General features: G+C 37.4%; 1 protein-coding gene across 1 annotated transcript in view; it reads left to right on the top strand.

The window, feature by feature from the left end:
• Positions 1-319: 319 nt before the first annotated feature.
• rnf144b (ring finger protein 144B) overlaps positions 320-15,213 on the top strand; it is a 30,065-nt gene continuing 15,171 nt past the window's right edge. The window contains exons 1-4 of the mRNA XM_060861535.1: positions 320-466; positions 4,701-4,892; positions 7,012-7,116; positions 7,706-7,766. Coding sequence (XP_060717518.1) covers positions 4,764-4,892; positions 7,012-7,116; positions 7,706-7,766 — 295 coding nt within the window. The 5' untranslated portion in view covers positions 320-466; positions 4,701-4,763. The remainder of the gene's footprint in view (positions 467-4,700; positions 4,893-7,011; positions 7,117-7,705; positions 7,767-15,213) is intronic.

The following is a 15,213-nucleotide window of genomic DNA, read 5'->3' as shown; positions in this document are numbered from 1 at the left end:
CCACTGCCTTGTGCCCCTAGGCCACTGGGATAGGCTCAATGTTCCCTGTTACCCTGTGTAGGATTAGTGGTACAGAAATGGATGGATAAATGGATGTTATCATGATGACAGTTATTATTATAATTATTTCCCTATCCTATTGCTGCACATTATGAAATATCAGAATCAGTCACAGAATCTCTATCAGGCTATATGATTTTTATTTTGCTATCAAACCTGGCAAAGAAAATGGTCTGTTTTTATTAACGGCCGTGACTCAGTAGGCCGTTAAAATAAATGAATAATCCCCCAGGCTGTTTAATCTGCTCAGAGGAGGAGGTGGAGGGGGAAAAGGAAAAGAAGGAGAAGCCGGAAGTGATGCGCGAGTAGATCCGTGAAGACGCAGCGCACCTTTTGGCATCGGAGCAGAGACGCGTCGCGCACAGGACCAGCAGGAAAGGACAGACTGGACCTGCTCCAAACTGAAGTGAGTACGCGGGAATACATCAGGACATGTCACGTATGATCTGGTGTGTGTGTATGTATGTGTGTGTGTGTATGTATGTATATGTATGTTTGTGTGTATGTATGTGTGTGTTTTAGTGCAAATCAATGCGGCGGTTCGGAGGCGCCATCTGCACGACCGGCCCGCGTCGTTTCTCTTTATATCTTTATGTTTGTCATTAATAATAAGACTGTCTCAGGTCGTCGTGCTCGGACTGCGGTATCTTATGCAATAATCGGCGTTTCACACGCCAGACTGCGTGCGTGCGTGCGTGCGTGTGTGTGTGCCGACAAGCGCGCGCTCCACTGGCTGATTCAAGCAGCCTAGAATGAATGTTCTCATGCACTTCTATAGTGCGATATAAGCCAGATTAACCCTATTAAACATTTCCCCAACATTAAATGCATACAGTGCATTTCTATACCACACACAAATTGTAATGACATTTGGATTTTTTAACAGACAGCTACACTCTGAGTAAAAAGCTACTGAACTAGAATTTCCTTCTTGCTCAGGTTTTACACTCAAGAGTACATCCTGTGTTTCTTTACCTAGAAGGGTGAATTTAAAGCTTTATGCAAAAAATAAATAAATAAATAAAAATTATGGTCCAGTTATTTCAAAGGTACTTTAACAAGGGAAAGTATATTATCTGAGTGGATATTTTATATTAAGGTCTAGATAATTGCCACGTAAATCTTTAAAGAAGATTTTCATGAATCTACTTGCAAAAGAAATAATGACCATTTAATTTTTTTTTTTTGCATTTGCTTGGGTTAATCTGGTATATGTATAGTTGAGAAAAAATAAACAGGATTAAAGAGTATCATAATTTGTTTCTAGAGTGGTGCTCTATATCTCTAATACCTTAACTATGTCTTTCACCTAGAGGCATAAATGTACTGTAGCTTTAAAAAGGTACACAATTAGACTATAAATAGCTTTAGAGTAAAGCTTTTAACATACTCCACATGCAAGGAAAAGTGCATTTCAGTGCGTTTCCACTCATAAGCAAAAATGTGATTAATAACCCTATTCAAATTCTATATATGTCTCTTTCTTTCCTATGGATAAATTGAACGAATGTTCTTCTTATTCTTTGTTTGTGAGTTTTGTCTTCAAAATGCTTAAACTGTAATTATAACTGATAAACCTGGTTATTCTTTTCTGCTAAAGATACTTAATCAGAAGAAAATAACCTTTAAAAACTTCCTAGGTTTATTCTTAATCGAACCTTTACCTTACAGTTACCTTAAATGGGACATCTTGTAGCTTAGTGATTAAGGTGTTGGACTACTGATCAGAAGCTAGTGAGTTTGAATCTCAGGTCCACTAAACTGCCACTTCTGGGCCCCCTGAGCAAAGCCCCCAACCCTTATTTGCTCAGTTGTACAAAATGAGATGAAATGTAAGACGCTCTGGATAAGGGAGTCTACCAAATGCTGTAAATGTTTACAGCCTGTATCGAGCATTTAAATACTCCACCCACACTACATCTTTAATAAACAGACCTAAAGGCATTGTCAGTGTCATGTTAGCAGCGTTCATGTGCGCCGACGTGTTTACATAAAAACACTAATGGTAACTTTTCTAAGTGGCATTTTATTATGTTTTATTACTACACTCGATATTGAGATACACTGGAGATATCGGTGTGTTTTTATGGGAAGTTCGTTCCTCCGAAATGTCATAAATAAATGTTGTAAATAAAACAAACAATTATTTTGTTTTGAGTGCTTACTGGAATAAATAAATAGTGCAGAGATGCTAAAAAATAAAATAAATCCTCTACATTTTTATCTGTCACCAGCTTGTTCTATTAATATTTTCCCTCCTTTGCTTGATCATATCCAAGTCCTTATATAACCCAGATTTATTCTATATTATAGCATTATGTTATTATCACTGATACCTATGTAGTTGGCTTGGCTCGCAGACAGTGAGGATGGACGAGGCTCAGCGCCAAACACCACCTTCTTTACTGTTCCTCCGGATAAACCTGTCCTAGATACACAGCATTTACTTAACATTTACAACCAACATTAAAACATGTCTTACTCATCGCAGAACATTTTGTTCTTTAACAGGAATCTTTGAAAAAACTTTCATTGATATGTTGGTCCATTTTCACCTGTCTCTAGTCTGTCCAGGAACAAAAGGGCGAGACACTCCTCAGCTGTACACTCTGCTAACAATACATCAGCTTTTGTCACTAACCAGCCGAGCTGAGACTCTTTAAACTGAAACCGCTTTGTATATCAGCTTTAATTCAATGTTTGCGCTCTCCACAGTTTGTACGATGGCTTTTTCATCATTATGACTTACAGATTAATATGAACGTCGTTGGAAAATAAATGAGAACAGACTCTCTCGTTCTTTTCGGTTTTAGTAGCTAATAACAAAATGTTTTACCTTTAAAGTGTGTTTACACTCTAAACTGCTACCTTCTCACATAACAAAAATACAGCAACAACCAACAAATTAGCGCTGGAATCGCTTAGCACATCACAAATATTATGATCTAAACATATTTCATGTGTTTCAGGGTGGAGTTTTGTATCGTACGTGACTTCAGAAATGACTTGCGACTTGTCTGACTGTTGCTTCTACATTTTTGCACATTTTAAATATCGTCTCTTTAACTTCCTTCCTTCGTTTGACATATTTCACACTCTCTGTATCAGGTTAAGTGTAATGGGTTCCTCTTTTATAGCAGAAGTACAAGTTTATGTTCCTTATACGTTTGCGTAATGTCCGTTCTGTGCTGATCGTCACTGAGCAAAAAGGATTTTTTTTTCACGTTCTTTCTCAGAATCTACCCATGTTTTATAGAAGAGGTGGCAAAACAGCCGTATGCTGGTCATGAGGGAAGTCTGGCCTGTGTAGTGTGTGGGCCACAGATATTTGTTTCTGCTACAACTCCTGATTTCAGCATTCAGCTTGTTAGATAAGAAGAAAATCTGGTGCTGTGGCCAGATGGAACGAAGAAGCTGAAGTCTTTAATGTCGTCATTAATCCCTGTTTAAGCCCCTTAAAATCCCAGAAATCCAAAGGTCTGGACTTTCTTACACTCGCAAATAAACACGTCTGCTATTAATTTCGTTCTGATTACTGAATCATACATTTTAAGGCAGCTGACACATAAGAATAACAAACAAAGTGATTAACAGATTTACTAGGTCAAATAAAACAATATATGTTTTTTAAGAGTCAAATAGTTTACACTATAGACGTATTATTTCTGCAAAAATAAACCTCTAGTGTTTGTGCTATTTATTTATTTATTTATTTATTTATTTATTTATTTATCTGTTTGTTTGTTTATTACTTTTAACATTCTCAACTTCTTTAGTCTTTCCTGTTTCAATGTCTGTGTCATTGTTAGTGAGGCAAATTTACTGACTCACTCATCTTATGTGAGCATTTTCTGCACAGTATTTATTGATTGACAGATTGCGGTACAGAAATCTGACTGATACACAATGTAGATCTGATCTGATGAAGATACACGATGAGATCTAGACTGCTGACATCCTGAGCTGACTTCTTCCCTTTTTAAGTGTTGCAAAGTGATGCCACAGGAATAATGTCAAAATGCTTCGTGCAAAGTGTTTTAGCGTCATGTCCGCATCGGTTTAACGTCAGCCAACGTCATGTTTTTCTGTAGAAAGTATGATATGCTGATTCAGCAGTCTGGGCCAATATTAGTTTAATGCCAGTATTCCATTTAAGTAAAAGTTCTTAAGCACTTTTTTCATATCTTATCCATATCTATCAATCTTACATCACTATTAGCTCCTCAACACAACCAGAACAAGAGTTTCTTTTCATAAATGTTCACAAATGTTTGACTCAAAGTCACACACACTGGCAGGATAGACTAAAGAAATGAAGCCCCACGGCATCACTCCGTTCATTTTGAGGGATTAATCACGCCGGCATTCACATAATCACGTAGTCAGATGGCATTGTGGGGAAACATTAACCAAAGTGAAAATGTTAAAAGTAAGAAAGCAAAATGCTGAATTTCAGAATTTCATTATAAAATAAATCTTTGGATGCAAGTTGAGCCAATGCAAGTCATTCAGAGTGGATTGTCGTTTCTTTATAGTTAGGAAGTTAAACTGTAGTTTTTACACGGTTGAAATCTATGAATTTTCCTGGTATTAATCTTCTATTTGCTGTTTAGACCTCATTCGTTCTTTGTGTCCTTCAGGAAAATGGAGGACATCACTCCATTATTTCTCAACCTGAGGGACTGAACTCCAGTAGCATCAGAATGGCCGATGTCTCAGACTCCTCCATCCAGACAGCAGAGGCCACGGTTTATTGCAAACTGTGTTTGAGTGATTGTCCTGCGTCAGAAACGAGCACGTTGCGCTCCTGTGACTGCGTGTTCTGTACCCAGGTGAGTACAGGATGTCTTCATATTTGCCCATGGGGAAAGACTATTTGGACTGAATGCTAGTGATGTGAGTCAGTCCTTCACAGTAGTGACATTGTTACACAAAGCACCCGGACATATTCAGGCTTATAATATAACAAGGTTCGAACGCACAATTTAAACACCTTGATTCACAATTACAAGGCATTCGGAATGACCTGGATGGCGGAAATACTTCAATACAATTAAAGCAATATTTGTGTTTGTATAAAATTCTATATTTCTAAAAAAAAAAAAGTCACTACTGCAGGAACCTGGTCGCTTACAACATATAAACATGGAGCTCTTGATTAAACAATCAGGTTGAAATTCTCACCTCTGATTGGTCAGAAGGTGTTGATGAATCATTCGCTCTGGAAATCGTTCTGGCTACGAGAATAATCGCTAAAGAAAATCTAGTGAAGTTTTCCGATGAAGATGTTTATTTACTGTAGCATTTATGGAAGCGTTAGCACTTTGTAACAGACAAACAAAGCTATTACTCTAAATATTCTGACACAAGGCAGTCTTCAGGGTGGAAGGTTTTGTGTTTGGCAAATTCTTATTAACACGAAAAACTGGATATTTTTTTATCTTACATTTATGTTTACAACATTTGGCAGATTCTGTTATCTAGAGCGACGTACAAAAGTGCTTTGTAGTCTCTGTCAATGAATACATTAAAACTGGTTCACTAGGTTACAGATTTAGGACACCATCAACCTAAAACTGTTCAGGTTTTTTTTTTAAATATGCATTACACATAAAACAAACAAGAAAATAAGTGCTGGTTTAAGTGTTTCAGGAAGATGTAGGTCTTCGTTTGAAGAATGTTCCAGAACATTACATGTGACAATAAGCGGATGAGACGTATGAAAAGTTTGATGTGACTTTCATTTTTTGGAAAATTGCTGTGTCACAAGCGCTTTGAGACACAGAGCGTATTTTCCTATGACAGCCCATTCCAACTGTTTTGTTCTTTATCTCATAAAGTCAAATAGACATGCTTTTGTGTAACATTATTCAATATGAGCAAATATTCAATCAACAGCCGAGCTAAATACAGACCTCCGGTTAAAATCTCACGAGCTAACATATATAAAAACAGGGAAATCCTTGCACCAGAGTCGCTCAATTCATCAGTACTACAGTTCATTAGGATTAATTATCATAATGGAATCTATTAGGAGAACGTGAAAGCATCTCATCTTCTAATCTAAGCCGAATCTCATTAAACCGTCCAGTTTCCACGACCGTGGGTCGAGACCCCCGTGTGGAGTCACAGGAAACACCAATGGGGTCAAACTCATCATAGCAGATGTTATTTTATTCATTTATTTTACAATTTCATATTGCAAATGTCCCTATAAGTATAAGGTCAGGTTTTGTGTGACAGTGTTTTGAGATGTTATTTACTACTTTCATCTAACTCTGCTAGTTCCTCAGTATCGCTTTTGATTCAGTGGAACGATAGATGAACATAAAAATATGCAAGAAATTGACTGAATATGGATTTACCAGCATCATTGGAAACAATGAGGAGGCAGCAAAACAGAGGCTTGTAGTTCATTTAGCGTTGATGACTCCTGTATCAGACATTTATGATTTGTATCTCCGGGTAAAACTATAAAATAAATGGATCTTCATTATCGTGTTCAAATAACAACTCTGTCTTAACTTAACTTAAACTTCACTTAAATATGATTCACACTCTCATCTTCATGTTCTTAAAAAAATTATATTTCGAATCATTTATATGCCACATGTAACAGTCGTACATTGTTGTGAGCATGAAGATGAATCGCTTTTCGGCACTCCAGTGAAAAAAGGAACAGAGTGCACGACTGCCTTAAACGCTTTATTTCTACACACCTTGATAAACCGTAACCTGACATTCCAGCGCTCCAAACCGGTTCAGCTGTACGAGAGCACCGAAAGCTATCAGCTCGTTAGGATGCTTTGTTAAGATAATGTGATAAAAACTGTTTCAGAGCAGCCAGGCTGGGTTTATTCATCACTAGTCGTTGTCACCTCGAGGCGATCAGAGCGGTGTAATGTGAGAGACGGTGATGTGAGCGGTGTGTTTTGTGTTTGTGATTAACAGTGCTTACGTCAGTATGTGCAGTTGGCCATAAGGGACGGGGCTGGATCCCCCATCACCTGCCCAGACGTGGCCTGCAAGCGTCCTGGAGCTCTGCTGGATTCTGAGGTATCTCACACAAACACAAACACAAATCTTTTGAACTTTTTGGATCTTCAGCTAGTTAATGCTCTGCTGCACCTAAGTTTAACCCTAACCAGAAGCTCTGTAACCAAAATGAACAATTAGGATCTTTTTTTTTTAGGAAAGCTGTAGTTTCTGTAAACTGAAGGTCAGGTATTCCTAAACTCATGAGATAATTTGTTCCTTATCAAGATATAAAAACATACCTGTACACATACGCTCCCAAAAAATGTAATCTCATAAAGGAACAGCCCTATTTTCCTGAATCCTTATAGGTGGCTTGTTGTTATTATTATAATTATCATGATTCAGGTGTTGAACAATTAGCTAGATCTATATTTAGCTAATTCGATATTTTAAGCCTCTTTCAAACTGAGCTTTGTGTATAGCATTCATTCAGTTTGGTTCAATCGTTTAGGAAACTCGAGGAACACAGAAACGCACACTTTGTTGCGCATGTTGTCATGTGTTCCTTTGCTAAGCACTGTGTAACTTAAGAGTTTGTTTTTCAGCTACAGAATTATGCAGCTATAGTTACTGTTTAGTTATACTCTTAATTTCCTTGTGCACACAGATCGCATCTTTTGCTTCTGGTGATGAAGTCAAGTTCTACCAGAGGCTCAAATTCGAAAGAGGTATGTATGTGTGTATGTGTGTGTGTGTGTGTGAGCCAGTGAGTGAGAGAGAGAGAGAGCACTTGTACTGGGTCTTGTTTATTGCACAGCGGGTCATTGAATCTGCACAAAGCCTTCAGTACTTACACAAATTGTGCTGTAGTCAAGGGCAAAAATCTTCTTTGGGTTTCTGCCTCCTGCTCAGTTTTATTTGGCAGTGGCTGAGTGTGTGTTTTGTAGAGGGGGAAAGAAAAGGGATCAAGCCAAAAAACCACCAGCCGCATGCTAAGTAGGCTAATGTAACAGAACCCTTGAATTCATCCACCTGTTGGATCTTACATAAGGAAATCCCACAAGGCTACAGACTTTCCACACTTAGCCAGCTGGTGCTCCATTTGGACTATAACAAAATATCATGTCCTTATCAACCTTTACAATTTTATACAATTATATCTTAAAGTTCTAAACGTTTCAGAATTTTTAAACGGTTTTGTTTGTTTTGTTTTGTTTTGTTCCAAAATCGCATGCGAACTGAAATCACGCTGTACATAAATAAATATGCATAAATAGATCTGAGTGGTTGTTGATCAGAAGGGCAGGGTTTAAACTCCACCACTGCCAAGCTGCCACTCCAGGGCAACCCTCCCTGCTCCAGGGGCGCTGAACAATAACTACCCCTGTGCTCCGATCCAAAGCTCCTCAGTTGGGATATACGAAGAAAAGAATTCCACTGCGCTGAAATGTATGTAATAAAGGCTTCTATGGCCCAATTTCATTCATTCATTCATTAGTAAAGATATTTACTTATGTTTTAAGTCTAGAATATTACAGAGCTGATCAAATATCCAATCCTTCTGTCATGTGACAGCAGAGCGATGCAAAAAATCATTCAGATACAGATCAAGACATTCAGTTAATAATCACATCAAATATTAGACTAGAGAAAGAAATGTTTTGAGCTGTTATGGGAACTCAAATAATCACGACTGTGGTGAGCAGCAAATGCATCTCTGATCAAACCTTGATGGTTATTGTATAATATTTTTAAACCATTTATTCAGTTTGGTTTTGAATTTTTATTAGACGTTTTTGTGTAGAGACAGAAATTAGGAGTGTGTTGGAACTAACAATTAATGGAGTAATAAACAAATAGGAACAAGATGAGAGAGAGCAGCAGATGAGAGAGAATAGATGATGTAGGATCGGACAGACGATAATAGTCCAGCAGAAGGGAGATGAAAAATATATTTGTCAGACTCAGCTTTATTGTCAATTCCAGTATATATACAGGACATACAGTACAGGACATGCAGTACAGGACATGCAGTACAGGACATACAGTACAGGACATACAGTACCGGACATGCAGTACAGGACATACAGTACCGGACATGCAGTACAGGACATACAGTACCGGACATACAGTACAGGACATACAGTACAGGACATACAGTACAGGACATACAGAGGACTGAAACTGTGTTTCTCTCAGTCCTACGGTGCAGAAACAGGAAAAAGGAAACAATAACTGAAAAAAAAGAATATGCATGTATTCACATCTGTTTATGTATTAGCTATCTATATATAAATAGATGACCCATTAGTTCCTCATGGAGCTCTCAGCTGCACTATTATAAACTGTTGTAGAAAGGACATTACTTACATTTACATTATTAACTGTAGAGTGTCACGCACATGAGGATGGGTTCGCTTCTTAGCCTGGTTTCTTCCTCATGTCTTCTCAGGGAGTTTTTCCTTGCCGCCATCACCTCCGGCTTGCTCATTAGGGATAGGGATAGATAGATATATAGTATTTTAAATTGTTATTCTTTTTTAAATTCATTTTAAACTTTAATTGTATATATTCACTTATTTATTTGTATTCTTATTTTTTCTCCTTCTTCTTAGGCCATCCTTAAAAATAGTCTTGTTTGCCGTAACCCGACCGACCCTGTCAATTTAGGACCGACTCAAATATTTTTTTTTTTTTGCTTTAAGTCCGACTGAGTTGCCGGTTGTAAATTTGCATTAAGACCGACCAATTTTTTTTTTTACTCCTCAAACAACTAATACAAAAGCAATAAAATAATATTAATTATATTTTAGTAAGTATTGTAAATATATAAATTGCCTAGGCCTACATACAAATGAACGCTATGTTCTTTCTTTTAAATAAAAACCCCTGACGTCATCTATGTTTACACTGTTGGTTAACGGATGTCACACTATGGCCTGTGCGTTCGCTTCGTCTCATACTCTCATTCACTGTCAGAGTCAACGGTTCACGCTCGGTAATGATAGCTGCGGCTGCAGAAAACAAAATGTTTGCGGTCACCGTTCAAACAAATTTGTTTGTGGTCTATATAGCCTGCATCAAAATGAGGTTTGCAATGATGCGCCCGAAGGCACGGGTTGAAGACCCAGTCAGTGACGTCACGATATGCTAATTTGTTTAAATTCATACATACGTAATCACCATCACCAAAATTGTAAAAAAATTTTTACATTGAAGCTTGAAAAAAAAAATATAGACCTACCTACCGACCCTTTTTTTGTTTTTTACTGTTACTGCAAACCAAAATATTTTTAAGGATGGCCTTATTATATATTTATTTATTTTTCTCTCTCTTCTGTTCCCATATTTCTGTAAAGCTGCTTTGAGACAATGGAAATTGTTAGCCCCAGCACCGAGCTCGACTTCCTGAGAATCTTGTTGGGATCTATTCCATATAAGCTGCTTCCCCAGCACACATACTCCATGCCGCTGACTCATATAAAGCATGCTGTAGATTGGTACGTACACCAAAGCATCTCAGAATCTTCAGAAAAGATGCAGTCAAATCAATCAATCTCCGTTCTGAAACGTTCCTTGTTTCCCATTTTTCTTGCATTCAGCTGAAGATTGATCCTTTAAATGGTCTTTATCTGATGTCAGTGTGCTGTCAGTGCTACAGTCGTTCCTTTGTAGAAATCCAGAATGTATTCATGTCCTGTGTTCCCGAGATAAGCTCCGCATTTATATCAAAATGGATGAATGAATGAATGAATGAATGAATGAAACAAATCAATTATTTATTCAAACAAAAAAATGTACAGTTCATTTAATATCTTTAAATTATTGGACAAAATATTGTACATTTCTTCCAGTAGAACAGCATGTGCAGAAAGACAGATGGAGAAATACACAAGACGAATGAAGCACATAACAGTATAATGTTCTCTGTGTGGAATCTTTTAGCACAGACGTGTTTAAACAGCACTCCTTTGAAAAACATTACAACGCCAATGACACACCAAGCTCCTCCATTTGGGTGGACCGTGTCTGTGGTCACAGTTTGGATGCCAGCTCACACATCATACTGAGCATTATGTAATTAGCAAAATACCACAGAGAGCACAGAACAATGAGCTTATTTGCAGTGGCAAAGCTGAGGTATTTCGCTGAACTGCTGGTTCTGTAAACATGCTGGAAGAGACAGAGAGCAGACTCGAATCAGCTGCAAAGCCTAGAAAGGACAGTGAACGCTTATTATGTCCAGTGTCTGGACATGCAGAAAGTGTCTCTCTCTCTCTCTCTCTCTCTCTCACACACACACACACACACACTTTCTGCATGTCCAGTGTCTGGACATGCAGAAAGTGTCTCTCTCTCTCTCTCTCTCTCTTTCTCTCTCTCTCTCTCTCCCACACACACACACACACACACACACACACACACACACACACACACACACACAAGAGAGAGGTGTAGCTTCAACAATGCTGAAACGAAGACAGCGTCATCTTTTTTTTGGGGAAAATATTAGAATTTTTATTTCTTTATATTTTATTTACTTATCTAATATTTGTTTAATGTTAAATAATGATAAAGAAATAAAAATGACTTCAGAAACTCATTATGTTATGTAGAATTATTTGGATTCGTTCTTTACTCAGATACATCATAGTCTGAAAGCATTTCAAATATACTTTGACACTAAGTTGCTAGACATCCTGTACAACGGATATGACAATGTTTTCCATTTAAGGCTTTTTCCATGTAACATTTTCTGGCCCTGAAAAGATTTTGTTCCACACAGATGTGTAGCATTTAAAAAAAAAAAAAAAAAACAAAACATCAGCAACACGAATCTTTCCAGAGAAAAAACCTCTATGATGTACTAAACACAGTAAATTTCCAAACATGGTAACTTAGTGATGTAGTGTATCTTACAATGCACCGTGCTTTCAGATATCCAATTCTTAACTGCTAGAGCTTCATACTTAATACAGATCGGACAATAAGCTAATTAACGGACAGATAATTAAAGGCTAAAGAGAAGATGACGCTATCAGAATGTACTACAAAGGTAGCGTGTTTTGCTGCTGCGAAGTCAAAATGCGACTGTTGTTAAAAGTGAAAAAACCTGCACAATGAAGTGTGACATTTTGTCTCTCGTCTCAGTCAAAAATTCTGTCAAACTTTCTGCCATGAATATAATTATGAATAGGAATGAACACTACACACAGTATTTGTATCTGTATTATTAATTCATATTTGGTGCACCAGTGTATTAAAATCAGTTGTAGTCCCTTGTTTAAATGTTATACACACTTTCTGTCTCCGTCTCTCAGGTGTTCAGTTGGACCCATGTAAAGCCTGGTGCCCGGTGCTGGAATGCCAGGCTGTATGCAGTGTGAGCCCCAGTGCTGAGGGTAACCCGGTGCCCATTCTCTGCCCAACATGCCACGGTGTCTTTTGCTACGCTTGCAAAGAACTATGGGAGGAAGGACACAGCTGCCAACAGCACCAGCCTCTAGTGGTGCTGCCTGCCAATGACAGGTTACTGCTTTATTAAATAGGCCTTTAAGATTATTCAGATGTGTTTTGACATTTAGCTCTTTGCTGTTTTGCTGACTTTGTTTTTGGATTCGTCTACACAAGACAGTGGAATTCTGTGTATTATAATTCGCTGATGGATTTCCAAAAAAACAGCAAATAATGAATCAATCAATCAATCTATCTATCTATCTATCTATCTATCTATCTATCTATCTATCTATCTATCTATCTATCTATCTATCTATCTATCTATCTATCTGTCTATCTATCCATCCATCCATCCATCCATCCATCCATCCATTTATTTTTGTTTATTTGTTTGTTTATTTGTTCATTTATTTCATTAATTTTATTTATATTTTATTTATATTTTTATGATAATTTTTATTTGTTATGTTTATTTATTTATTTAATTATTTTATTTTTTTTCCATTTTTTTTTTTAGAATTTGGTAAAAATAATATTTGCTCTTCAATATGAAGTTCAATTATATTTTATAATGATCATGTTCTATCATTTATTTTAACTTTACTTATATGTATAATGTATTTTTTTTTAACATCTTTTCAATTAAAGGTGCAGTTTGTAAAGGTTAAAAAGAGTTCTAGATTTGCAATATTTATATAAATTTAAAGATACCTGATAAAAACAACCACTGAGAACATCGATATGCAATTTATCTGGCTTTGATAAATAGTTCTCTTTTCTATTTTTCTGGCCCTGAAATGAGCTCTAACAGGCAGAACTGCTCTGTCCAGCTCTGCTCCTTTTCCTTTAAAGGCAGCTCACTAGCCATGTAGTTTAACCTGGTTAGGTTTTTCATTTCCGAAAGCTGTAAACTACAAACTGCTCCTTTAGATATTAAATCTTTATTTATGCAAGCGTTATTCTTTCATTTTAATCATTTTAACTTACTTTTTAGTGATTATAAAATATATATTATTTATTTAGCGACTCATTGTGTTGCATTTTTAAGCCCCATTTAGACAGCATGTGTTTTCTGCTCTGTACAGCGCTCAGGCCAGTGTGGATTCAGACCCGGTCATCAAACAGTGTCCCAAGTGTGGCGTTTACATCGAGCGCAATCAGGGCTGTGCCCAAATGTTGTGTAAGAGCTGCAAACACACCTTCTGCTGGTACTGTCTGCAGAATCTCGATGTAAGCGCTCGTCTTCTGTTTGACACGGGAGGTTTAAATACGTTTAAAATAAAAATGCCTTAGATCACAGCATGAACTCGCTTGTGTTTTGCAGGGGGACATTTTCCTGAGACACTATGATAAAGGTCCCTGCCGTAATAAGTTAGGACATTCCAGAGCCTCTGTCATGTGGAACAGGACGCAGGTACGTCGCAAATTTATTTTTGTACAATTGAAGAACTGCACGTATGACAGGACCGTCCTCCAGTTCTATTTACTGTACGGGACGTGTATTTAGTAGCAACAAATCAGGCTGTGAACTAATAAAGGTGCAGATTAGTGATCTGGGTTTCCAATACAATCAACTGCTTTATGTAATTAATTGTATAGCAAGTTAAAAGCAGATTATATCGTTCATAAATAAATAAATAAATAAATAAATAAATAAACAGACTCCAAGTCCAAGTACAGGCCGGGTTTTTACAGAGAAATCCAACAGACGTACAGTAGCAGTGTCTGTGCTTGTTCTCACCTTTATGAAAGATGCGAGAGACGTCATGTCTTTCCCTGTGCGAGAGGCTCAGTATCAGTATCTGACCTTGTATTAACCATCGTCTGATACCGAGAGCTCAGATATTTGTGTTTTTGACACAAGGTAACAGTAATAAATGGTTTTACCTACTGATTATAAACAAGACTGAGACATTAGGAAGAACTGAGATATCCACAAGTAAACATGGTGGCTGGAGTAAGTGCTGATACTCATTAGTGGTGCACAGAGAGAACAACGATACAGTGTTACAGTGGAGTGGAAAGTAAGGCACCTAAACATCATCAACGAAGGCAGATTTGTTAAACATGTTTAAATCATGTACTCAGGTATATGTAAAAGTGATTAAAGAGAGAGAGAAAGAGAGAGAGAGAGACATAGAGAGACAGAGAGAGAGAGAGAGAGAGAGAGAGAGAGAGAGACAGAAAGAGACATAGAGAGAGAGAGACAGAGAGAGAGAGACAGAGGGAGAGAGCGAGAGAGAGACAGACAGAGACAGAGAGAGACAGACAGAGAGAGAGACATAGAGAAGCAGAGAGAGAGACAGAGAGAGAGAGAGACAGATAGAGGGAGAGAGCGAGACAGAGAGAGAGAGAGAGAATGCCATCTGTCCCATCCAGAGACCAAATTCCTTTGGCTAATAATCTGGTACAAACTCTATAACTGAAAAGTGTACATGTAGATATCAGACATTTAGTTTGTACTTTATTATTATTTTTGCCATAAGACTCTCTACTGTCATTAGGTTCATGTGTCAGACTAAGCCTTTGCCTTACTGGAAAGTTTTGCTAGTTTTCTCCACAGATATCACTGTCCTGCATATAGACTACATCATTGGTTCCTAACCTGGGGGTCGATCTAAAGATCTAAAGAGCTCACTTTATTTTGATGTTTTTTTTTAAACAGCATGATAAATAATTCAGGTTTTAATATTTTAATCATGGTTAATATATGAGAAG

Source organism: Tachysurus vachellii, chromosome 25 (genome assembly GCF_030014155.1).
Source record: "Tachysurus vachellii isolate PV-2020 chromosome 25, HZAU_Pvac_v1, whole genome shotgun sequence".
NCBI lineage: Eukaryota > Metazoa > Chordata > Actinopteri > Siluriformes > Bagridae > Tachysurus > Tachysurus vachellii.
The sequence above is the reverse complement of the archived record's forward strand: the minus strand, read 5'-3'. Positions and strand labels throughout refer to the sequence as shown.